Source organism: Mya arenaria, chromosome 9, assembly GCF_026914265.1.
Source record: "Mya arenaria isolate MELC-2E11 chromosome 9, ASM2691426v1".
Taxonomy (NCBI): Eukaryota; Metazoa; Mollusca; class Bivalvia; order Myida; family Myidae; genus Mya; species Mya arenaria.
The window spans coordinates 38,589,254-38,613,973 of NC_069130.1; the positions used below are offsets into that span (position 1 = coordinate 38,589,254).

General features: G+C 38.1%; 2 protein-coding genes and 1 long non-coding RNA gene across 4 annotated transcripts; all 3 read right to left on the bottom strand.

Moving 5' to 3' along the window:
- Positions 1–143: 143 nt before the first annotated feature.
- Positions 144–4,747, bottom strand: LOC128246908 (uncharacterized). Its single transcript, XR_008263393.1, has 3 exons — positions 4,682–4,747; positions 1,030–1,170; positions 144–328 (listed from the first exon to the last, which is right to left on the bottom strand). It is a non-coding gene; the product is annotated as an uncharacterized LOC128246908 (long non-coding RNA).
- Positions 4,748–5,085: 338 nt separating this feature from the next.
- Positions 5,086–9,078, bottom strand: LOC128246905 (uncharacterized). 2 transcript variants are annotated; one of them, XR_008263390.1, is made up of 3 exons: positions 8,725–9,078; positions 7,288–7,527; positions 5,086–5,161 (listed from the first exon to the last, which is right to left on the bottom strand). XR_008263390.1 is itself a non-coding variant. In XM_052965442.1 (2 exons), exons 1-2 carry the CDS (start codon positions 8,849–8,851, stop codon positions 7,319–7,321), a joined length of 336 nt encoding a protein of 111 aa, XP_052821402.1. In that variant the 5' UTR covers positions 8,852–9,078; the 3' UTR covers positions 7,146–7,318. The 2 variants fall into 2 exon arrangements, 1 of the variants encoding a protein (XP_052821402.1); XM_052965442.1 differs by lacking the exon at positions 5,086–5,161 and having other exon boundaries at positions 7,146–7,527.
- A 44-nt stretch (positions 9,079–9,122) lies between these two features.
- Positions 9,123–10,430, bottom strand: LOC128246903 (uncharacterized). Its single transcript, XM_052965440.1, has 2 exons — positions 9,892–10,430; positions 9,123–9,340 (listed from the first exon to the last, which is right to left on the bottom strand). The coding sequence occupies exons 1-2, from the start codon at positions 10,142–10,144 to the stop codon at positions 9,147–9,149; spliced, it is 447 nt and encodes a 148-aa protein (XP_052821400.1). The 5' UTR covers positions 10,145–10,430; the 3' UTR covers positions 9,123–9,146.
- Positions 10,431–24,720: the final 14,290 nt, after the last annotated feature.

Here is a 24,720-nt window from a genome sequence, read left to right on the forward strand (position 1 = left end):
GACGATTTAAGAAAAAATCAAATTTCATGCCGAAAAATAGGTAATATATGTCAATGAGCAAAGACAAAATAAATACATTTTTGATATGTAAGAAACTGATTTCCTTAGCATCGATAAATGTAAAATGATTTCACTATATTTTTGGTGCCCGGCAAGCATGAGGTTTGGCGCTATTAACTGGTTTAAATCCTCCTTGAGTTTCACTCTCCGTTAAAAAGGGAAATTACGACATTAATCATGAAATGGATTCACTTTGGTATGTCCTTTCGATAGCTCTGAAACTCCTTATGAATGATGACCTCAATCTCCTCCTTAGTGCACCTCACACCTGTTGGACATAAAATATGTAGATTACATAAGAATTTAGACTTTCGAACATAACAGTTATAATTAATAATATTCAATAACAATCATATCTTTACTTTATAACTTTTGCATTTTCATTTCCTACAAAATCTTATAGAAAAAAATTAACCAAATAAAACTTTCTTAGTATCACACTATTTTTAAAGACCAAGGAATACACAGACCAAAACAGTTATTTCCACTGTTAGATTAGATTTCAATGCAATACATGATGTGCCGAGATATTTACATAAATTGAATTGGAAAATATTTGAGGTGGTACGCAAACTTTAACATAAATTCTAAGTAGAAAAAGGGGCATAATTTTGTCAAAATGCTTGATGGGAATACCCCCTCATGTGTACAGGTTGGGGGCATGATGGTGAACAAGTGTGCAAAGTTTCAAAGCCATATGTCAATGGACTTTGAAAATATTTGAGGTGGTACGCAAACTTTAACATAAGTGGTTACGCCGACGCTTGGGTGACTAGGATAGCTCTCCTTATTCTTCGAATAGTCGAGCTAAAAATATGATACTAATAAGACACATATATTTGCCTTAGAAGGATCAGATAGCATTTATCCTAATAATTTTAGAACTAAAAACTCTTACACAAAGGATAACAAAAGCCAAATCTACACATAAATGTTATCAAATTCAGTAAGCCAAGTCAACAAATGTACCTGTTCATCATCATCAATAGGACCAAATCCACTATGTTGTATGGCTCTCTTGGCTCTCTGTGACAGCCCAGTGAAGATCATAAGTGTCATATACTATTTTTGGAAGCATTGTGTGCCCTGCACTGTTGTCTGGCCTTTTTCCTATAAAATAAGTGCAAAGTTTCATTGCTGTTTCTCTAAGGCTATTATGATATTAAATATTTCGCAACCGGGAAAGACAATGTGATATGTACTTGATTCAAATAATTCACTATGTTAAGCAGGAGTATAATATAGATTCTGTACACATGTATCAGTTGTTACATTGGACTTATTATTATTCAATAAACAGCCAAATGGGCAGAGTGTATAATAAACATGTATGTATAAATATGGTATGTACAGTAAAATCAAACGATCTTGGTTCAACATTCTTCTGCTTGAGTTGAAATGTAAAACTATAAACAAGAGGGCCATGATGGCCCTAAATCGCTCACCTGATTGAAAGAGTTTAACCTTTGTTATCAATATAGCTTGTTTCTCAAAGAATATTGAACAAGAGCTGTCAAAGAATGTGACAAATGCCCCCCAATGTGACATTGATCTATGAACAAGTACATAAAAAGTTGATCTTGCCTTTATGTGTCAAATACATATTGTAAGTTATATTAAATTGCCTCTGAGCATAGAAAAAAAAACAATCATACTAAATGACAGCCAACACTCTTTTATGTCCTCATATTCAGCATTCCATTGTGAATAAACACTTAGTGTATCTTTCACCTTAGAGGTAGGGACATGGGTCTTGCACACGACACGTTGTCTTGGTATGTCAAAAACATATGGCAAGTCATTTTAAAATCTGTCCATATAAGAGTAAGTCACAGCGCGGACACGACAGCCTATATTTTCCTTCAGGTTGCCATGGCAACCAGAGTTCTGCATGGAAATAATTTTTTTGAACAATTTTGAAAAAGCACCAACCAAGGATCATTCCTATGAAGTTTCATCAAAATTGTCAAAGCGGTTTAGGAGAAGATGATTATAACCAATTGTTGACATTTTCCTTTAGGTTGCCATGGCAACCGGGCCAAACAAAATTATGTGAACAAATTTAAAAGAGGTCCATGCAAGGACACTTCAAACCAAATTTGCTGAAGATCTATCAAGGGGTTCATGCGAAGAAAATGTTAAGTTTTTTTTACTAATTTTAGCTCTGGTGGCCCTTAAAAGGGGCCAAACAAAATTATTTGAAAAGACCTGACAGAGGCCCATGCTAGGATGCTTCAGACTTGAAGATCCATCAAGCAGTTAATAAGATCAAGTTGTTTAAAGGTTTTTCTATTTTTTGCTCTAAAAGGGGCCAAACAAAACCATTTGAACAAAGTTGAGAGAGGACCATGTAAGGATGCTACATATCAAGTATGGAGTCATTCTGACCTTTACTTTCAGAGGAAAAGATGTTTAAGTGACAAGACAATGTAAAAACAAATGACCCCTGAGCAAGGCCAATTTGACCCCGGGACAATAATTTGAATACCTTTGGTGTAGGTCCACTAGGTAACACTATATACCAAATATGAAAGCTCTAGGTCTTATATTTTTGGAGAAGAGGATTTTTAAAGTTTTATTATATAAGACTATATAAAAATATTGAAAACCTAAGCCTATGAACACGGGGCGTGGCCAATTTTGACCCCAGGGCTAAAGTTTGAACAATCTTAATAGTGGTCCGATAAACAATGCTTCATACCAAATATCTAAGGCCTTCGCCTTTTGGTTTCGGAGAAGAAGATTTTATAAGTTTTCATCATATACATATATAAGGAAACCCATGACCGCCCGGGTGGGGCCATTTTTTGACCCCAGGGCCAAAGATTGAACAATATTGGTACAAGTCAACTATATGATATATCATGCCAAATATCTAAGCTCTTGTCACTACTTGATTTTACTTGTGTATCTATATATTTGTTATTAATTGTTGTATGTGGCCCATATTGATAATTTGTTATGTGTACTAAATATGTTATCCAGTTTAAATTAAGACGTTACTTGTCTTTGTGAGTTCGGAGAAGACTTTTTAAGTTTTCACTATAACACATATAGAGAAAACCCATCAGCCCCGGGGTGTGGCCAATTTTGACCCCAAGGCCATAATTTGAACAAACTTTGTAGAGGTCCACTAGACGATGAATCATGCCAAATATCTAAGCTCTAAGCCACGTAAGTTCAGAGGAGATGATTTTTGAAGTTTTCACTATAAACATATAGAGAAAACCCATGACCCCCGAAGGGGGTGGGACCAATTTTGACCCCAAGGCCATAATTTGAACAATCTTTGTAGAGGTCCACTAGACGATGAATCATGCCAAATATCTAAGCTCTAGTCCAAGTAAGTTCAGAGGAGAAGATTTTTGAAGTTTTAACTATAAACATATAGAGAATACCCTAACCCCCCTGGGCGGGGCCAATTTTGACCCCAAGGCCATAATTTGAACAATCTTTGTAGAGGTCCACTAGACGATGAATCAAGCCAAATATCTAAGCTCTAAGCAACGTAAGTTCAGAGGAGATTTTTGATTTTTTTTAATATAAACATATAGAGAAAACCCATGACCGCCCAGGGGCGGGGCCAATTATGACCACAGGGCCATAATTTGAACAATCTTTGTAGAGGTCCACTAGACGATGAATCATGCCAAATACCTAAGCTCTAGTCCAAGTAAGTTAAGAGGAGAAGATTTTTGAAGTTTTAATTATAAACATATCAAGTATACCCATGACCCCCTAGGGCGGGTCAAATTTTGACCCCAAGGCCATAATTTGAACAATCTTTGTAGAGGTCCACTTGACGATGAATCATGCCAAATATCTAAGCTCTAGTCCAAGTAAGTTCAAAGGAGAAGATTTTTGAAGTTTTCACTATAAACATATAGAGAAAACCCATGACCCCCCGGGGCGGGGCCAATTTTGACCCCAAGGCCATAATTTGAACAATCTTTGTAAAGGTCCACTAGACGATGAATCATGCCAAATATCTAAGCTCTAGTCCAAGTAAGTTCAGAGGAGAAGATTTTTGAAGTTTTAACTATAAACATATAGAGCATACCCATGACCCCCCGGGGCGGGGCCAATTTTGACCCCAGGGCCATAATTTGAACAAACTTTGTAGAGGTTCACTAGACGATGAATCATGACAAATATCTAAGCTCTAGGCCAAGTAAGTTCAGAGGAGAAGATTTTTTAAGTTTTCACTATAAACATATAGAGAAAACCCATGACCCCCCGGGGCGGGGCCAATTTTGACCCAAGGGCCATAATTTGAACAATCTTGGTAGAGGACCATTAGGTGATCCTACCTACCATATATCAACGGCCTAAGCCTTGTTGTTTGGGAGAAAAAGATTTTTAAAGTTTTTCCTTTCCATTGCCATGGCAATCAGAGTTCTGCATGGAATTCAATTCTTTGAACAATTTTCAAAGGGGACCACCCAAGGAACATTCCTGTGAAGTTTGGATGAAATTGGCTAAGCGGTTTATGAGGAGATGTCGTTTAAAGTAAAAGTTTACGGACGGACGACGGACGGACGACGGACGGACGACGGACAAATTGTGATCACAAAAGCTCACCTTGTCACTATGTGACAGGTGAGCTAAAAAATTACATTACCTTGACTTCCTTAGACATCAAGAACTGCACTAGGGTTTCATTCTTTTCTTTCATGTTTTGCAACCTGCAAGGTAGATATTAAATTGCATTAACCAAACAAAAACAAATACAGTTTGAGGCAAACCATGTTATTCACTGTTTATCATCCAAATATTTTTATCATTTTTTATAAAAAATATTTTTTATTGCCATGGCACCTTACATTTTGTGCCTGAATCAAGACCATTTCCACAAACTTAAGATTAAAGAACCTTCCAGAAGTAATAATACACTTGTTTACAAAACACAAATTGAACATTTTACTTACAATTTGTGTTAACAGCATCCAAAGAATTGGCGTCATAAAAATATAATTTCATTATCTCTATAGAGCCATCTTAAAGGCTTATCTTTTTTTTACCTTTCTTTGAAATCACATCCTTTGGTATTTTTTGTCTTGAATTCCCTTTCTCTGGTGTTTCTCCATGATGCTCTCTTGATCTTAAAAGTATCAAAGGTCAAAAGCATACGGGTCTAAACTCTGACACAAGAAATTGATGGTATATCATAATAAAAGTATTTTTGTACTTGGCACATTTAGATGTGTTCTCACACATAGGATTAATGTACACCAAACAATTTGCATTTGACCATAACTCTTGGGGCCCAAAACATAATCTCTTAAAAGGTCTCTGGAAAAATCTTCATATATATATATATATATTAACTAAGTTTGGTCGCAAAATGTCGACCCTAACCTAAGTTATTTAATACTAACCATTTTTCTATAAATAGTAACTTTGACCTTGACCTTGATCCTAGGGGCCTCAAACGCAGTCCCATGAAGGTCTCCATAAACTCTTCCTATATACCAAGTTTGGTGACTAGATGCCAAACCTAGCTAAAATTATTCGATACATAAGGTGACTTTGACGCTGCCCTCCCACTAGCCTGCCCGAACAATGACACAAGTCATTTTAATAAATAGTTTTCCCTTTGTCAAAACCTGGTTAAGAATATGAAAATGTGCAACAGAAATAAAAAAAAAATCAACCAAGGGCCATAATTTGTAATCAAGGTTAAAATGTAGTTAGGTAACCTTGTTGTAATATGGTCATCAATAATTCTGTGACGTATTTAGTCAAGTGAATGAAGGGTATAGAAGTTTTTTTTATTAAAATCCCAACTTGCCCTACTTGAACCTGCCCTAAAACTTTAACCTAAGTTCCTTAAGGGGCCATAACTTGTATTAAAGATAATATGGAGTTATGTAACCTTATTGTGTAATAGTCCCAAACAACTGTTGAAGTATTAACAAGCATTTTCAGTGAAAAGATATCCCCCCGCCAATGATGGCTTGTTTGTGCTTGATGGCTTGTTTGTGCTTGAAGGTTAAAAAAAATCTCAGAAAGAATAAGATAAGCACATTGGTTTTACTGAGAAACGGCTGCAAACAATGATTTTTTAATAAATCAAGGGCAATAACTCTAAGGAAAATTGACCAATCCAAAAGAAAAATAGACAGGCATCATCACAGTATGTTGGTTCTTATTTATTCGAAGTGTCATGAAATTCTACCAGCTAGTTGCATAGAAAAGGCTGCAACATGGATCTTTTAATAAATCAAGGGCAAATAACTCATACAGGAATTACACAATCCAAAATATAAATAAACAGGCATCATCGCAGTATGTTGGTTCATATTTATTTCAAGATTCAAGAATTTCTACCAACTAGTTACTGCGAAATGGCTGTAAATGAGTTCTTCAAAAAATCAAGGGCAATAACTTCAAGTACAATTGACCAATCCAAAAAAAAATGAACAGGCATCATCCCAGTATAGTAATTCATATTTATTTTAAGTTTCATGAAATTCTGCCAGCTAGTGACTGAGAAATGGCTGTGAATGTGCATTTTTCAAAAAATCAAGGGCAATAACTCCAAGGACAATTGACCAATCAAATTTTTTTTTGGACGGGCATCATTCCAGTATAGTGGTTCATATTTATTTTAAGTTTCATGAAATTATACCGGCTAGTTACTGAGAAAACGCAGGTGACGGACGGACGGACGGAAGGAAGGAAGGACGAAAGGAAAGACGGACTGACGGACGAAAGGATGGACGGACAACGCCATTTCAATATCCCCCTCCCTATTTCATAGGCGGGGGATAATCAAGTCAATTGAATGAAGGATAAAGAAGTTATTAATAAATATCCCAACCTGCCCTAAAACTTTAACCTAAGTTCCATAGTCAATCAGGGGCCATAATATGTATAAATGATAATATGGAGTTATCTAACCTCATTATGTGATGGCCTTGAACAATTTTGTAAAGTATTAAATGAATTGAATGATGGGTATTGAAGTTTTAAGTGAAAATCCCAACTTGCCCTTATACTTTAACCAGACGCCGACGTGAGTAGTAAAGTCCTCCTTATTTTTCGAATAGTCGAGCTAAACTTGGACAGGATAAACACTTCATGTTTGTCATCTTGAATACTGCTTAAATCTTATCAGACCAACCTAGCTCAAGGAATCCACCAATAAAGTGATGTACATAGCACTTTCTCACATTAATTACTTTATTTTCAAAAAGGAATATTAAACTATACATTTGTAGTTACCTGATCAAGACTGCCGAAGGTCACTTCATTTTCATTTTTTTCCCAACAGAAACGGCTTCAACAATGAATATGTCAGTTTGTCCAGGCTGCCAAGGGAATCAACTTTTAGAAATGGCTCCAGTGAGATACCCTCCCTCAAGCCAATATCTCCATCTACACCAATCAGATTGAGTATAAAAATTTGCACTGTCCACTCCAGCATCCAACTTCCTGTTGTCACAGCAACCACATAGCGTAACACTGAAAATCATGGTTTAAATTTCAGAATCAAAATTATGATCCCATCACAGGCTGATAACAACTATACGCCAAATGGCGACATGTGAAAGAGACTTTGACACAGATATTTCTCTTCAATGCAATTGCATTACAGAATAACATGGAGTTGAAAAATACATGTGACCTGTGGCACTACGCCTCAGCATGTTTTTTTTGAAAATCCAATAATGCATGGTAAAGTTACAGCCCTGATATGGATTAGTCTAAACCAGTCCCATCAACAGTACTCATTTTGACATTTAAGTTGTAAGTGTGACTTTAATCTTTAATGAACAGACCTTGGTCTTTTGTTTAACACACCACCTCATCATGGTGTACCTTCATGGCAAGTTGTTTGAAAATCCTATAATGCATGGTCAAGATACAGCCCAGACAAGGATCATTTCAACCTTTGACCTCTAATCATGACCTTGACCTTTGACATACAGACCTGCTTCTTGTTCGCGAAACACACCACCTCACCATGGTGGACCTTCATGGCAAGTTTTTAGAAAATCCTATAATGCACAGTCAAGAAACAGCTGGGACAAATTCAGTCTGCATTTACCTACGGACACACATGCATGCACGCAAAAACACGGAACCCCCATTGTGATAACTATGTCTCACTCACCGCAAGCAGGCTTGTCAACAAATGCCTGTTTACTAACACTTAAGATTTGTTTGAGCATTTATACTGTATAAACGCAGTAGAGGACACAAGCTAACTCCAAAAAATCAAATGAATTCTTTCTTGATACAAAGCAATTAACATTAATACCAGTACTTAATACCCAACATTATGTGGGAAGTTTAAAGCTGCACTCTCACAGATTGAACATTTTGACAACTTTTTTATTTTTTGTCTTGGAATGAGCCACTTTTTTGCGAAAATGCATGGAAACCAGTTATACAAGACTCCTGACAAAAAATAGATCGCAGATTTTCATATTAAGTTCAAAAATTGATGTTTTGTGCATTTTTCTTAAACCGTTAGTAACGCTTTAAGCCATGAAACAGAAATATTAAAGTCTGATTTGATCTCCAACATTCTTTTATCATTGGTATGCAGATATTTATGCAAAGATTTGCTCTTTCCAAGACAATAAAATAAAAAAGTTGTAAAAACGGTATATCTGTGAGAGTGCAGCTTTAAGTACAAGGAATATTTATATAGACCTGGCAGGCTAGGGGTGCCTTTACGTACTGCTGGTAGTCCTCTACAGATTGAACCATCAACTTTGTCAAGGGCAAGCCAGTGGTCGACGAAGTACATAAGCTTATCACTGCTATCCTCATCATACATTCACACCTAAGTACAAAGACAAAGTGCAAGACAGAGAATTAGTAGAGAGGCTAAATAACAATCTCAGATGTCATGTATTATTTACAGAACAGATATAGAACTATGGCCCATTATAGGATTTTAGGGCGATGTATGTTAGTACAAATCACGATTCTCATAATGATCATTATACTTAGCTTCTAGTGGCTTAAGTTAATCAAAAGGAATGCACAATAAAATCAGCAATATCATACATGATCAAGCCTCCAGTCAGGTTAGAGCCAGAATTGTCACATTCTAGTCGGATCTTGGTTACTCAGCAAACCTGCCCGGTGCTGATATGGAACTCAGACTTGGCCCCGGAAGTGAATGCCAGAGTCCCAGGTTCTAAAGATGAGAAGAGGAGGGCTGCAGTGTGGCCACTGGTGCCATACATGGTGATTTGAACCTTCCCTGTGGTGGCCGTCCTTTTACCCTCGCTAGTCTTCACAGTCACTGTACATGAGCAACCTAATTTAACAACTGTTGAATGGCTAGTGAATAAATTCTTCTTTCACAATCATGCTGGGGGTGCCTGATTTACTTTTAATCAAAAGGTGGTGATCTACCTCAAACTTTCAGTTTTGTTTTGTTTTTGGTAACTTTCAGTTGAAATGGTTTTTGAAATAAAAGTTTATTAAGTGCGAACTGGATTTTTTCTTTTCCTTTGTTGATGGTTGTTTTTTGTGTTAATGACATCTGAACGTTATTACTTTTATTCACTAAAACATTATTTTTTAATTCCATCAAAGCATCACAAAATTTTCGAAAAACAGTACACTACAAAATTAAACAACGTTTCTTACACAAGAACAGCGCATAATCTTTATAAATAACATTTTGAGTCTAGTAAGTACTGATCATTCTAAACAATGTATGTACCAAATAGTTTAAGCCAAGTACATACCAATGATTCTCAACAAAGTGTGTACCAATCATTCTGAGGAGAGGTCTATAAATAATTCACAGCCAAGTACATTCTGAGCCAAGTATGTACTAATCATTCTCAGCCAAGTACTTACCAATCATTCTCAGCATCGTCTCCATGTGGCAGTTATCGTTGTGCGAGTCCAGCCAGGGGCCGCACTGGAACACGTGCCTTATGTGTGACTTGTCCTCGCTCCTTTCTGTGACAACAACCATCTCCACAAAGAAGCCAGCCCTGTGTCCCCTACCATCATGACACAACGAGAGTTGCTCCAGAGTCTCAAGATCCACAACTTCAAACAAATGTGTCCAACTGCAAAATGAGTAATAGCAAAAGCTTGTTAACATTTAACTTTAACTAGAGTGTGGTCTTGTGTTGTGGAGAAAATCAAAGTACAATGAAACCTACTTGTCCGGCTTAGTGAGCACTAACCAAACATAAAGTGACTGGTTGTCACCCTAGTCAACACATCAGGGACATACTAGGCCAGAGAGGAATACATAGTAACCTCCGGATACTGGTTGTCACCCTAGTCAACACATTAGGGACATACTAGGCCAGAGAGGAATACATAGTGACCTCCGGATACTGGTTGTCACCCTAGTCAACACATTAGGGACATACTAGGCCAGAGAGGAAGAGTGACCTCCGGATACTGCTTGTCGCCAAATGAAACACATAATAATTGTCACCCTAGTAGACACATTATAGGGACAAACTAGGACAGAGCTGAATACATAGTGACCTCCGGATACTGGTTGTCTCCCTAGTAGACATATACTAAGTCAGAGATGACTACATAGTGACCTCCGGATACTGGTTGTCGCCCTAGTAGACACATTAAAAGGACATACTAGGTAAGAGATGAATATATAGTGACTCCGGATACTGGTTATCGCCCTAGTAGACACATTATAGGGACATACTAGGTCAGAGCTGGATACATAGTGACCTCCGGTTACTGGTTGTCGCCCTAGTAGACACATTATAGGGACATACTAGGTAAGAGATGGATACATAGTGACATCCGGATACCGGTTGTCGCCCAAGTAGACACATTATAGGGACATACTAGGTAAGAGATGGATACATAGTGACCTCCGGATACTGGTTGTCGCCCTAGTAGACATATTATAGGGACATACTAGGTAAGAGATGGATACATAGTGACCTCCTGATACCGGTTGTCGCCCTAGTAGACATATTATAGGGACATACTAGGTAAGAGATGGATACATAGTGACCTCCAGATACCGGTTGTCGCCCTAGTAGACATATTATAGGGACATACACATGTACTAGGTAAGAGATGGATACATAGTGACCTCCGGATAACGGTTGTCGCCCTAGTAGACACATTATAAGGACATACTAGGTAAGAGATGGATACATAGTGACCTCCGGATACTGGTTGTCGCCCTAGTAGACACATTATAGGGACAAACTAGGACAGAGCTGGATACATAGTGACCTCCGGATACCGGTTGTCCCCCTAGTAGACACATTATAGGGACAAACTAGGACAGAGCTGGATACATAGTGACCTCGGGATACTGGTTGTCACCCTAGTAGACACATTATCGGGACAAACTAGGACAGAGCTGGATACATAGTGACCTCCGGATACTGGTTGTCGCCCTAGTAGACACATTATAGGGACAAACTAGGACAGAGCTGGATACATAGTGACCTCCGGATACTGGTTGTCGCCCTAGTAGACACATTATGGGACAAACTAGGACAGAGCTGGATAAATAGTGACCTCCGGATACTGGTTGTCGCCCTAGTAGACACATAATCGGGACATACTAGGACAGAGCTGGATAAATAGTGACCTCCGGATACTGGTTGTCGCCTTAGTAGACACATTATAGGGACATACTAGGTAAGAGATGAATACATAGTGACCTCCGGATACTGGTTGTCGCCCTAGTAGACACATACTAGGTCAGAGATGAATACATAGTGACCTCCGGATACTGGTTGTCGCCCTAGTAGAAATATTATAGGTCAGAGATGAATACATAGTGACCTCCGGATACTGGTTGTCACCCTAGTAGATATATTTTAGTGACGTACTAGGTAAGAGATGAATACATAGTGACCTCCGGATACTGGTTGTCGCCCTAGTAGACACATACTAGGTCAGAGATGAATACATAGTGACCTCCGGATACTGGTTGTCGCCCTAGTAGACACATACTAGGTCAGAGATGAATACATAGTGACCTCCGGATACTGGTTGTCGCCCTAGTAGACATATTTTAGTGACATTCTAGGTCAGAGCTGGATAAATAGTGACCTCCGGATACTGGTTGTCGTCCTAGTAAACAAATTATAGGGACATACTAGGTCAGAAATGAGTACATAGTGATCTCCGGATACTGGTTGTCGCCCTAGTAGACACATTATAGGGACATACTAGGTAAGAGATGAATACATCTGGATACTGGTTGTCGTCCTAGTAGACTCATTATAGGGACATACTAGGTCAGAGCTGGATACATAGTGACCTCCGGATACTGGTTGTCGCCCTAGTAGACACATTATAGGGGCATACTAGGAAAGAGATGAATATATGGTGACCTCCGGATACCGGTTGTCGCCCTAGTAGACACATTATAGGGACATACTAGGTCAGAGCTGGATACATAGTGACCTCCGGATACTGGTTGTCACTCTAGTAGACACATTAAAGGGACATGCTAGGTAAGAGATGAATACATAGTGACCTCCAGATACTGGTTGTCGCCCTAGTAGACATATTATAGGGAAATACTAGGACAGAGCCGGATACATAGTGACCTCCGGATACTGGTTGTCGCCCTAGTAGATATATACTAGGTCAGAGCTGAATACTTAGTGACCTCTGGATACCGGTTGTTGCCCTAGTAGACACATTATAGGGACAAACTAGGTCAGAGCCGTATAGATAGTGACCTCTGGATACTGGTTGTCGCCCTAGTAGACTCATTATAGGGACATACTAGGTCAGAGCTGGATACATAGTGACCTCCGGATACTGGTTGTCGCCCTAGTAGACATATTATAGGGACATACTAGGTAAGAGATGAATACATAGTGACCTCCGGATACTGGTTGTCGCCCTAGTAGACTCATTATAGGTCAGAGATGAATACATAGTGACCTCCAGATATTGGTTGTCGCCCTAGTAGACACATACTAGGTCAGAGATGAATACATAGTGACCTACGGATACTGGTTGTCGCCCTAGTAGATATATTTTGGTGACATACTAGGTCAGAGCTGGATAAATAGTGACCTCCGGATACTGGTTGTCGTCCTAGTAAACACATTATAGGGACAAACTAGGTCAGAAATGAATACATAGTGATTTCCGGATACTGGTTGTCGCCCTAGTAGACATATTATAGGGACATACTAGGTAAGAGATGAATACATAGTGACCTCCGGATACTGGTTGTCGCCCTAGTAGAAATATTATAGGGAAATACTAGGACAGAGCCGGATACATAGTGACCTCCGGATACTGGTTGTCGCCCTAGTAGACATATACTAGGTCAGAGCTGAATACATAGTGACCTCCGGATACTGGTTGTCGCCCTAGTAGAAATATTATAGGGAAATACTAGGACAGAGCCGGATACATAGTGACCTCCGGATACTGGTTGTCGTCCTAGTAAACACATTATAGGGACAAACTAGGTCAGAAATGAATACATAGTGATCTCCGGATACTGGTTGTCGCCCTAGTAGACATATTATAGGGACATACTAGGTAAGAGATGAATACATAGTGACCTCCGGATACTGGTTGTCGCCCTAGTAGAAATATTATAGGGAAATACTAGGACAGAGCCGGATACATAGTGACCTCCGGATACTGGTTGTCGTCCTAGTAGACATATACTAGGTCAGAGCTGAATACTTAGTGACCTCTGGATACCGGTTGTCGCCCTAGTCGACACATTATAGGGACAAACTAGGTCAGAGCCGGATATATAGTGACCTCCGGATACTGGTTGTCGCCCTAGTAGACACATTATAGGGACATACTAGGTCAGAGCTGGATACATAGTGACCTCCGGATACTGGTTGTCGCCCTAGTAGACACATTATAGGGACAAACTAGGACAGAGCCGGATTCATAGTGACCTCCGGATACTGGTTGTCGCCCTAGTAGACACATTATAGGGGCATACTAGGTAAGAGATGAATATATAGTGACCTCCGGATACTGGTTGTCACCCTAGCAGACACATAATAGGGACAAACTAGGTCAATTATAGTGATATACTAGGTCAGAGCCGGATAGATAGTGACCTCCGGATACTGGTTGTCGCCCTAGTAGACACATTATAGGGACATACTAGGTCAGAGCTGGATACATAGTGACCTCCGGATACTGGTTATCGCCCGAGTAGACACATTATAGGGACATACTAGGTAAGAGATGAATACATAGTGACCTTCGGATACTGGTTGTCGCCCTAGTAGACATATTATAAGGACATAGTAGGTAAGAGATGAATACATAGTGACCTCCGGATACTGGTTGTCGCCCTAATAGACACATTATAGGGACATACTAGGTAAGAGATGAATACATAGTGACCTCCGGATACTGGTTGTCGCCCTAGTAGACATATTATAGGGAAATACTAGGACAGAGCCGTATACATAGTGACCTCCGGATACTGGTTGTCGCCCTAGTAGACATATACTAGGTCAGAGCTGAATACTTAGTGACCTCTGGATACCGGTTGTCGCCCTAGTAGACACATTATAGGGACAAACTAGGTCAGAGCTGGATAGATAGTGACCTAGTTTGTCGCCCTAGTAGACACATTATAGGGACATACTAGGTCAGAGCTGGATACATAGTGACCTCCGGATACTGGTTGTCGCCCTAGTAGACACATTATAGGGACAAACTAGGTCAGAGCCGGATTTATAATGACCTCTGGATACTGGTTGTCGCCCTAGTAGACACATTATAGGGGCATACTAGGTAAGAGATGAATATATAGTGACCTCCGGATACTGGTTTGTCACCCTAACAGACACATAATAGGGACAAACTAGGTCAATTATAGTGATATACTAGGTCAGAGCCGGATAGATAGTGACCTCCGGATACTGGTTGTCGCCCTAGTAGACTCATTATAGGGACATACTAGGTCAGAGCTGGATACATAGTGACCTCCGGATACTGGTTGTCGCCCGAGTAGACACGTTATAGGGACATACTAGGTCAGAGCCGGATTCATAGTGACCTCCGGATACTGGTTGTCGCCCTTGTAGACATATTTTAGGGACATACTAGGTCAGAGCTGGATAAATACTAGTGACAGGGTTCGAATTTAGACTCGCATACTCGCAAAATGCGAGCGACATTTGGAAATTGCGAGTTACTTTTATTCAAGCTCGCAAAATTCTGCGAGTGGCTTTTTCTAGACCACAAAATGTTAAAAGGAAAGTAGAATAAACATGAACTTAATTCCGCTATGTAGTCGAGTGTAAACAGCCTATAAGTGGCATGTTTACACTACTGGTATAAAGAAGACAGTACGGAGTCACGCTCTAGTAGGTTTTCAAAAATAGAACAAATACGGAAAACGCCGAGTTTTATCTCGAATCTTTCCGGGATGCTCCGAGGCGTGCATACTACAAAGTAAATACGAATGACGTAATCACCTAGCTCCATCATTGGCTAAATTTAGCGCTTTTGCGCACTATATGTAAACCCCATCATCCTGTCATAATGAATAGACTTCGTTGATCGATATATTTCATGGTCCAAAGTATCCACGCTACATTTACTATTTACTGTTGCTTTTTTATTTTAAATTTATTATTTTATTGTTTTTAATACTTATAGACTTAATGAAATCTGTAGCGTGCTTGTCGAATGGGTATTAAATTACCCGATGGCGAGGGTAAATATACAAAGTGAACAATGTCAAATTATTGGACAGCTTTGTTATCAAAAAGCTGCCAGCATCAGACGAGTCTTTCCATACCCCCCAAATAGAATAAGCCATCAACAAGTTTTAGTAGTCGAGTCACTCAAGATTGATACTTTTTAATATTCATAATATGTCTAAGGTGTTAATTTCTACTTTAATTAGACAGTATTATAATGGAATAAAGCAAATAATAAAATTGCAAGTTGATTTGTCATTTTGCGAGTTGCCTCAAAATGCACTCGCAAAATTTTGCGAGTGCTCCTCAAAGTTAAATTCGAACCCTGGTATACACAGGCTAAATGGCAGGTTTCAAAACACATTTCATTAATCGTTACAATAATTAATCCGCAATAATCAATTGTTATTTATTTCGCCTTATGCAAGTCCCATTCCATCACAAACACCTGCGAAAGGATAACTAATTAACACATGTATTGCAACGTGTCGTGTATGTCGGCTGCAGATCAAACGCTACACTTTCTGACGTCAGAGCACGAGCGCACCACATTCTTCCGTTTGATATGCAGCCGACATGTACGACACATTTCAATACATGTTTTAATACCGGTAAGTTAAACTTAATATTAAAGTCGCGTGGCAATGTATTCACTCTTGCACACAGTGGTCAGAAATTGGCTCAGTGTGAGCATTATTTGATAAGCTCATAGAGAGCAGAATTTTCTACCTTCTGTACCCTGTGCGTAGGAGTGTATTGTATTTAAATCGCTCAGTCGAATACCGTATGATTTTCAAATCACAGCCGAAATGTTTGAATTCACTGCAAATATGAATGAACTTATAGTATTCGCAAAATATGTATGTCCGAATTATAAGTGTTTTTTTGTTGTTTTTTTCACTTCTGAACTCCTAGAAAAACAGTACCCTAAATGGCTCACAATGCAGGAAATCGGGGGGGGGCATGCCCTCGGGTTCGAATTTAACTTTGAGGAGCACTCGCAAAATTTTGCGAGTGCATTTTGAGGCAACTCGCAAAATTTTGCGAGTGCTCCTCAAAGTTAAATTCGAACCCTGGTATACACAGGCTAAATGGCAGGTTTCAAAACACATTTCATTAATCGTTACAATAATTAATCCGCAATAATCAATTGTTATTTATTTCGCCTTATGCAAGTCCCATTCCATCACAAACACCTGCGAAAGGATAACTAATTAACACATGTATTGCAACGTGTCGTGTATGTCGGCTGCAGATCAAACGCTACACTTTCTGACGTCAGAGCACGAGCGCACCACATTCTTCCGTTTGATATGCAGCCGACATGTACGACACATTTCAATACATGTTTTAATACCGGTAAGTTAAACTTAATATTAAAGTCGCGTGGCAATGTATTCACTCTTGCACACAGTGGTCAGAAATTGGCTCAGTATGAGCATTATTTGATAAGCTCATAGAGAGCAGAATTTTCTACCTTCTGTACCCTGTGCGTAGGAGTGTATTGTATTTAAATCGCTCAGTCGAATACCGTATGATTTTCAAATCACAGCCGAAATGTTTGAATTCACTGCAAATATGAATGAACTTATAGGATTCGCAAAATATGTATGTCCGAATTATAAGTGTTTTTTTGTTGTTTTTTTTCACTTCTGAACTCCTAGAAAAACAGTACCCTAAATGGCTCACAATGCAGGAAATCGGGGGGGGGGGGGGGGGGGGGGGGGGGGGGGGGGGGGGGCATGCCCTCGGGCCCCCCTAGAAAGCCTGTTACAAATTCAATTTGGCCTGTTCAACTCAAACATTTTGAGAACCCTGTTAATTGTTTAAAGCTGGGACCAATAAAAAAACTTTTAGATAATTTATAAAATAGTTAAAACAAGTGTCTTAGATGCACCTCCTGACTTCACAATTGCAAATATCGTTCTCAAGGTAGCAATTACAAAACCCTCACAAACATTGTTCTTTGAATGTTTTTAAGCCAAAATCTCACAAACAATTTGTATAGCTCTTAAATGCGCCTTACGACATTTATTTTAAACATGTAAACAATGCTTTAATTCATAGTGTTACTGTATTTAAGAAAAGTGGCAACTTTTAAAAATGCATTCACACACAAACCCCACAAAGATATGGCAATTTTTCATTTTCCTTTTTTGCGATGTCATATAATTTCGCGACACGGTAGTTAAAAGTCAAAGGCATTTTTTTTATAAAATTCATTTATCAAGGTAGAAGTAAACAATCTCGTTGTTATTTTTTAAGTATTTGAAGAACCATCTATAAGTATCCATTCACGGATAAAAGCCTAAAATGGGTTAAAAGTCTAATTGACTTATTTATACTTTTATTTTATATCTATCCACTTTAAAGTCAGCTATTAATTTGCGTACAAATAGTGACAATGTAACTTCTTTTTCTTATAATTGCATTAAACGAATATTTTACTGATCAGATGTTATAGCTCAATACTTAAAAACTTCATACCCTGATTTTAAACATTTATTGTTAAAAGTGGCAGCAATGCCATTGAAAATCTACCATATGAGGACAAGGAGCAACTCGTCAAATGCAGATTTATAAAACAAAAATTAAATCGGAATACTTTTATCTCAATGTTAATCGAAACCTTGCTCAAGCTCTACTACACTTTATATTTTGAATTAATCATTGACAGTTGGATTTAGAACTTATCGGAAATATAAAGACTTAACTTTGAATGGAGATTGCAGTGAAATTCGTTATTCCTTTTTGTTGCACAACTATTTATAAGAGAAAAGATACCTTCAATTTGTAACCAGGTATACTTGTATGAGAATGGTGTTTTATTATGCTTCATAAATAATAATCAAAACCAACATGTCACTGTTATATGAAAAACTCAAAGCGTTGTAGCATTTATCAAAAACATTGTTCACTTTTCAGTTTGGCTATTGTAAATTTGAATTTCACTCATATAAATTGAAGTCGCAACACACAAACATAAATAACAGGAAGGTCAAATAAAGCTTCCCAAATGGAGTTCAATTATATAGATTAGCGTTTGCACCTACGAGTAATAATCCTTTCTAAATGACAAAATTAGATCGAACAACAATATGTTGTGCATACAGTCACTGTTTTCAGACATAAATATATAAAAATTGAAAGAAAGTTTTCGAACAAAGTAATGTCCGACAACAGTATGAACATAATCAATACGCGGTTTGGAATTTTAACCCTTCTGCCCTTCCATATTATACAAAAGCGTAATTGATTTTAAACCATATGTCTAACAATAGTGTGTACCGAAGTATGATAATGAATAAGATTGAAAATAGTATAATATTAATGGAGTTCAAATAATAAATAATAAACTACCACTATTTACATATCCATAGCCAAAAACGATTTAAATAAGCATAACATGAAACCTAATTTCATATAAAGTCAAAAATTAATCTGTCAATCACGGTGAACTGTCAGTTCCATTTTTAGATAGCTCTGCAAATTATGATCATTATCAAGGTATCCATACATGGTATCTATATTGTTTTATAATATTGTTGTTGTTTTTTTTGCTATTCACGGCCGGGCGAAAGAATAGTGACAGTGGGTTTTCTTGGCATAAACATTCGTCCGGCAAATAATTCACAGTTTTGCAGATTACGTGTTGTAAGATGTAAATTCAACTTATCCGAATGATAGATTTGCATATGACACGTTACTAGTAAATTGTACATATCTTGCAATTGTCCATAATGATGACACTGTATTTTTACGGAGCACATTTGGGACTTTGGTGGCCATATGTTTTAGCTTTGCCCAGGAAACGTTCCAGATTGTCTTAAAATTGACTTCCAAATGTCCTGAGATTGGAAAGAACCTGAAGTCAGTATGTCAAAGTACCCCATTTGAGAGCCCATTTTTGTAAAAATCGTAAGTCCATCAAGGAACAAACCCTCGGATTTACTTTAATATCGTAGTTTAAGAAGCACTCTTACTCCCAAATAAGATTGACCAAAATTAAGATTGACCAAAATTAATAATATTGTTTTTATTATTCCAAAAAGGATGAATACATGTCGAAAACAATGGTTCTTACGAAGAATACCGAGTTTAATTTGAAAGAAATGAGCATAACACACAGTATTTCTACCTGATGAGACTATAGTAGACCACAGGAAATCTTTTAGCATTCACCATTCATTCAATATTTTTGCGCTTTCTGCTTTTAAAACACGGTTACAATCTTGTTATCAGTAATTCATATTTTCCATACATGCATTATTTAGTAATAAGTTAGAGGTGTATCAGTCAAAATGGTTGTTTGTATATACATGTGTATGTATTGATTTTGAATAGGAGTGTCACTTGAAAGGTTGATAATGAATAACATTTGTGTGCTCGGATAAGAAATTGTTTCGAATATAACAACTATAGAATCGTTAAGTAAACAGCAAATTTCCTCTGCATGTCAAATGTTATGTTGTGTTTTACTTGTATGTCTAAATACAATGAAATAACACAACAGTATTGGTGCATTTAATTAGGACAAAAACAACTTGTTATAATTGTGATTTAGGGAAAATGTTTGCCGAATAAAATCGGATTTTCCGAAAACATTTCCAAAGTAAGACATTTTCACGAAAAATACAATCAATCTCATTATTTATTAATTATATTTATTATTATTTATTATTATCTCTCTCTCCCTCTCCCTCCCTAATCCCTCTCTCTCTCTCTCTCTCTCTCTCTCTCTCTCACTATCTCTCTCTCTCCCTCTCCCTCTCCCCCTCCCTCCCTCCCTCCCACTCTTTCTCTCTCTCTCACTCTCTCTGTCCCTCTCTTTCTCTCTCTTTCCCTCTCTCCCTCCCTCTCTCTCTCTCTCTCTCTGTCATGGTCTCGCTCTCTCTCTCTTTCTCTCTCTCTCTCTCTCTCTCTCTCTCTCTCTCTCTCATGGTCTCTCTCTTTCTCTCTCTCTCTAGAGTATGCCAATGTACGTCCGGGCGCTCTGGAGTATATAAATATACGCCCTTTTATTCTGGAGTATGCAAAGGTACACCCGGGCACTTTGGAGTATGCAAATGTTCGTCCGGCGTTCAGGATTATGCATAGATACGCCCCGATACTCTGGAGTATGCATAGGTACGACCGGGCGTACTAGAGTTTGCAAAGATACGTCTGCGTACTCTGTAGTATGCAGATACATTTGGGTATTCTCGAGTATGCAAAGTCAAGGTCGCGCACTCTGGAGTATGCGTTGGTACGGCCGGGGGTTCTGGTATATGCATATGTAAGCCCGGGCGTTCTTGAGTGTGCATAGGTATGACTGGAAGTTCTGTTGTATGCATAAGTTCGCACTGAGATTCTGAAGAATAAATAGGTACGCCCGGGCGTTTTGCAATATACGCGGTTACGCCCGGGTGTTCTGGTGCATGCAGAGTTACGCCCGGGCGTACTGGAGTATGTATAGATACACCCGGGCACACTTGAGTATGCATAGATACGCCCGCGTATTCTGTAGTATGCAAAAGTACGCCCGGGCGTATTGGAATATGAACAGGTACATCATTGGCACTCTGGAGTATGTAAAGGTACACTCGGGCACTCTGGAGTATGCATATGTTCCTCCGGCGTACTGGAGTATGCAAAGATACGCCTGTGTACTCTGTATTATGCAAAGGTTCGCCCGGGCTCTCTGAAGTATGAATAGGTACGTCCGGGCACTCTGGCGTATGCCATGGTACGCCGGAACACTCTAAAGTATGCATAGGTACGCCCGGGCGTTCTGGTGTATGCATATGTACACCCGGGTACTGTGGAGTATTCATAGTTCGTCCGGGCACTCTTGAGTGAGGTATGTCTGGGCGCTTTTGTGTATGGATATGTACGCCCGGAAACTCTGAAGTGTGCAAAGGTATGCCCGGGCACTCTGGAGTAGGCATAGGTACGCCGGGGCACTGTTGAGTATGCAAAGGAATCTCGGGGCGAACTGATGTATGCAAAAGTACACTCTTTCAATTGCAACGACTATTCTCACCTGAACATGCATCTAGTTGGAGAAATTTGATCAAGTTTCTGAAAATATCCCAAATAAATCTCAACACAGACTTGCGTTGCATTAATGAAAATAAACCAGTCTATTTTTTTTAAATATTGTATTTAATAATACAATCAACCTTACTAATATTTCATCAATTACCTTTCATTAATAAACGAATACAAAAGCCTTTACTTGTGAAATAACATGTGAATTTAAAAAAAAATAGCATACATGTTGTGACTACATTTCACTATTACTTCTTCCCCAAATTCGGCTATGAAGAAGTAATAGTGTAATGTAACCACAACATGTATGCTATTGTTTTTAAATTCACATATTATTTCACAAGTAAAGGCTTTTGTATTCGTTTATCAAGTTGCAACAAAATCATGCAGCCAACATGCAGATAAACCTTCAATCTTTCTTTTGGTATGAGTGACCCCTTTGATGAATCTGAAGAAAAAAAAATATATATATTAGGTTATTTTAGGTAAAATATCACTAAATTTTGTAAAGGTCAAAATTCAGCTCATTCCCTCCAAATCACTGTGCTTAACACTACATTTAATTAATGATATAATTCGAAAAATATCGAATTACTCTCTACTGATGTATCGGCAAACATCCGAGATGGTTTCGATAAAAATGGCCGAAGTGCTCCGAATGCTTAAAAAGGAAACAAAGTGGGAATTTACTTGAAAATGACATAACCTACATGTTGACATCAGGAATATGAGGTATTTGTTTATCTATGTACAAACAGTCATTCTATTACTACGTTTTCATGTTTATTAAATTGAATTGTAACATTCAAGACATGAAAAGACAGAATGATGTCAGTGATTCGTACAGAAAACTTCGGATATATCGATTCGTGTTGTGGAACTTTCAAGGTGAACAATTGAAATTGATGGGAACATGAAAAGACAACAAAATGTTGTTTGCCTTTTTCGTTTACTCGCAAAAGCTTATTTTAATTTAATTGTGAGTTTACTCATCGAAGTCAAGCCAGAAGCAAATAAGAATGCACAAATAGATTGCAGCTGACTTATTGTTTGTTGAATATCACTTTGGGTTAATATAATGAGATAAACAACACACCTGAAGATATTTAATGCCTATATTATTATATAATGCACAAAAAAAGGAATGAGGTATGTATCTCAAACTTACCGGATTTCACGATTGAGTCTGTTTCTTTTTCAAATTTATTAATAAGCATAGAAATATCCCATGACTAAAATGTGCCATGAAAAGAAGAGCTAATTTCCTATAAAATGGTATGCATTACTATATTGCGTTAGACAAACAAGCCTAAGTCAATGTCCCATTCTCGTCTCTTTATCTGTAGTCGGAAACTATACAGCAAATTCCAATCTTAAATGTGTCCCCGTGTAAACAGCGCTATGCACAGAAATAGTTCAGTGATTTCGTGCTTCTGTTTATAGATGATATTAAAGAGGTTAATACACGGCATAGCCGAGCCGTTGTGTGAAAATAGATTATAAAGCCAAGGGCCCGAGGTCAACAAGGGCTGCTCCAGGATTTGACGTTAGAGGGGAAGTAACTAAGGGGCGTAACGTTTTGACGTGCGCCCCTTCGTCGGAATCTAAATAATTGATTTTGTTAAAAGTGTTGGCGTGGAGGCCCCCCCCCCCCCCCATGAAAATCTTAACAACTTCAAAAAGGTGCATTTGTGGCGTGTTTCATTACTCTTTTTTCCTATACTGAAATAAAAAGTAAAATTGGACAATTTTAGGGGGCGGGCGCCGGTTGACCCCCCTCCTCTTGGATCCGCTAGTGGTCAGCTTGATGGCTGGTGTCAGATTATAATAGATCAACCTTGAAAACATCAAGGATTCAACCGCCCCCCCCCCCCCCCACTAAGGCCCTGGGTCCGCTTGTGGTCAGCTTGATGGCTGGTGTCAGATTTTAGATCAACCTTGAAAACATCAAGGATTCAAGCCATTTTTACCGCCTGTGCCTTGCAAATTGGGGAAAAAAGTTGACTTTGGGAAAAATACAAAATCAGGCCAAAAGAGCTAATATAAGGCCACAACAAATTGATCATTTGTTCGTCGGATTTGCCGCACCTAAAATTCGAAAAACGAAAAAAAAATAAAAAAACTTTTTTTTTGCGCCCGCACATACTATTTGGCCGCGCATATTATTTATTTTTTTACTTCTGAATTTCCTCTATTTTCTGAAGTTTTTTTACTTAAAATTTAAACCTGCAACGTCGACTTCGCCCTTTTTTGAAGGTATTTCCATGCTTTCATTCCCCGCGAGCAAACTTTCCTCGTGTCAGGTCCGGGTAACCGCAAAACAGCCGATATTTGTTGACAGTCTTTTTTGTCGGGAATATTTTGCAGGACGCACCGTTGTTATTTATTTCCGGTATTAATTTGCAGGATACTTTCAGTTTTCGTAAATGTAAAATACACATTTTTAATTGAAAATCAGTGTCATAGTCAATGGATTATAGTCTTCAGTAAACAACAACAGTTTCACAGCGTCGAAGGCAATAATTATTTATGTGTGTTTTAAGTAATTCATTGTTTTGTACTCAAAATTTAGTGTTAAATAATAACTAAATCAGATTTTGAGTGCAAAACTTATATTAAAATACACGGACACTCGACTTACAACAAATGAACATGTTTCCGTGAGTTATTTTTTAAATTCTAAAATGCATTTCTCAGTTTTTAATTCTCAATGTCAAATTCACTACAACCTTATCATTTGCTTCAAGAGGTTCAAATATAGACCTGACCCAATTTTTGGAAATGCTCAAATGATGAATTACTCTTACTAGTCTAAAAAAAAATCTTTTGTGATAGTATTAAGTTACGGGATGAATACAATAGTTTTCTTTTTGGTCTTCGAATAATTGCATGTTACTATGAGGAATGTTGTCTTTACAATATATCCATGCTTAAATTGAAGTTAATAGTAAAGCACTGGATCTTATAATATTGCCATTTTTTATAT

What these genes read in the sequence shown, in the direction of transcription:
- LOC128246905 (XM_052965442.1), bottom strand. Translation starts at nt 8,851, where the DNA reads ATGTATGATGAGGATAGCAGTGATAAGCTTATGTACTTCGTCGACCAC. An exon ending in AGGCACCCCTAGCCTGCCAG is followed by an intron (nt 7,528 to 8,724) that starts GTCTATATAAAT and finishes CATGATTTTCAG; the next exon opens with TGTTACGCTATGTGGTTGCT.
- LOC128246903 (XM_052965440.1), bottom strand. Translation starts at nt 10,144, where the DNA reads ATGTTAACAAGCTTTTGCTATTACTCATTTTGCAGTTGGACACATTTG. An exon ending in GACGATGCTGAGAATGATTG is followed by an intron (nt 9,341 to 9,891) that starts GTAAGTACTTGG and finishes TTGTTAAATTAG; the next exon opens with GTTGCTCATGTACAGTGACT.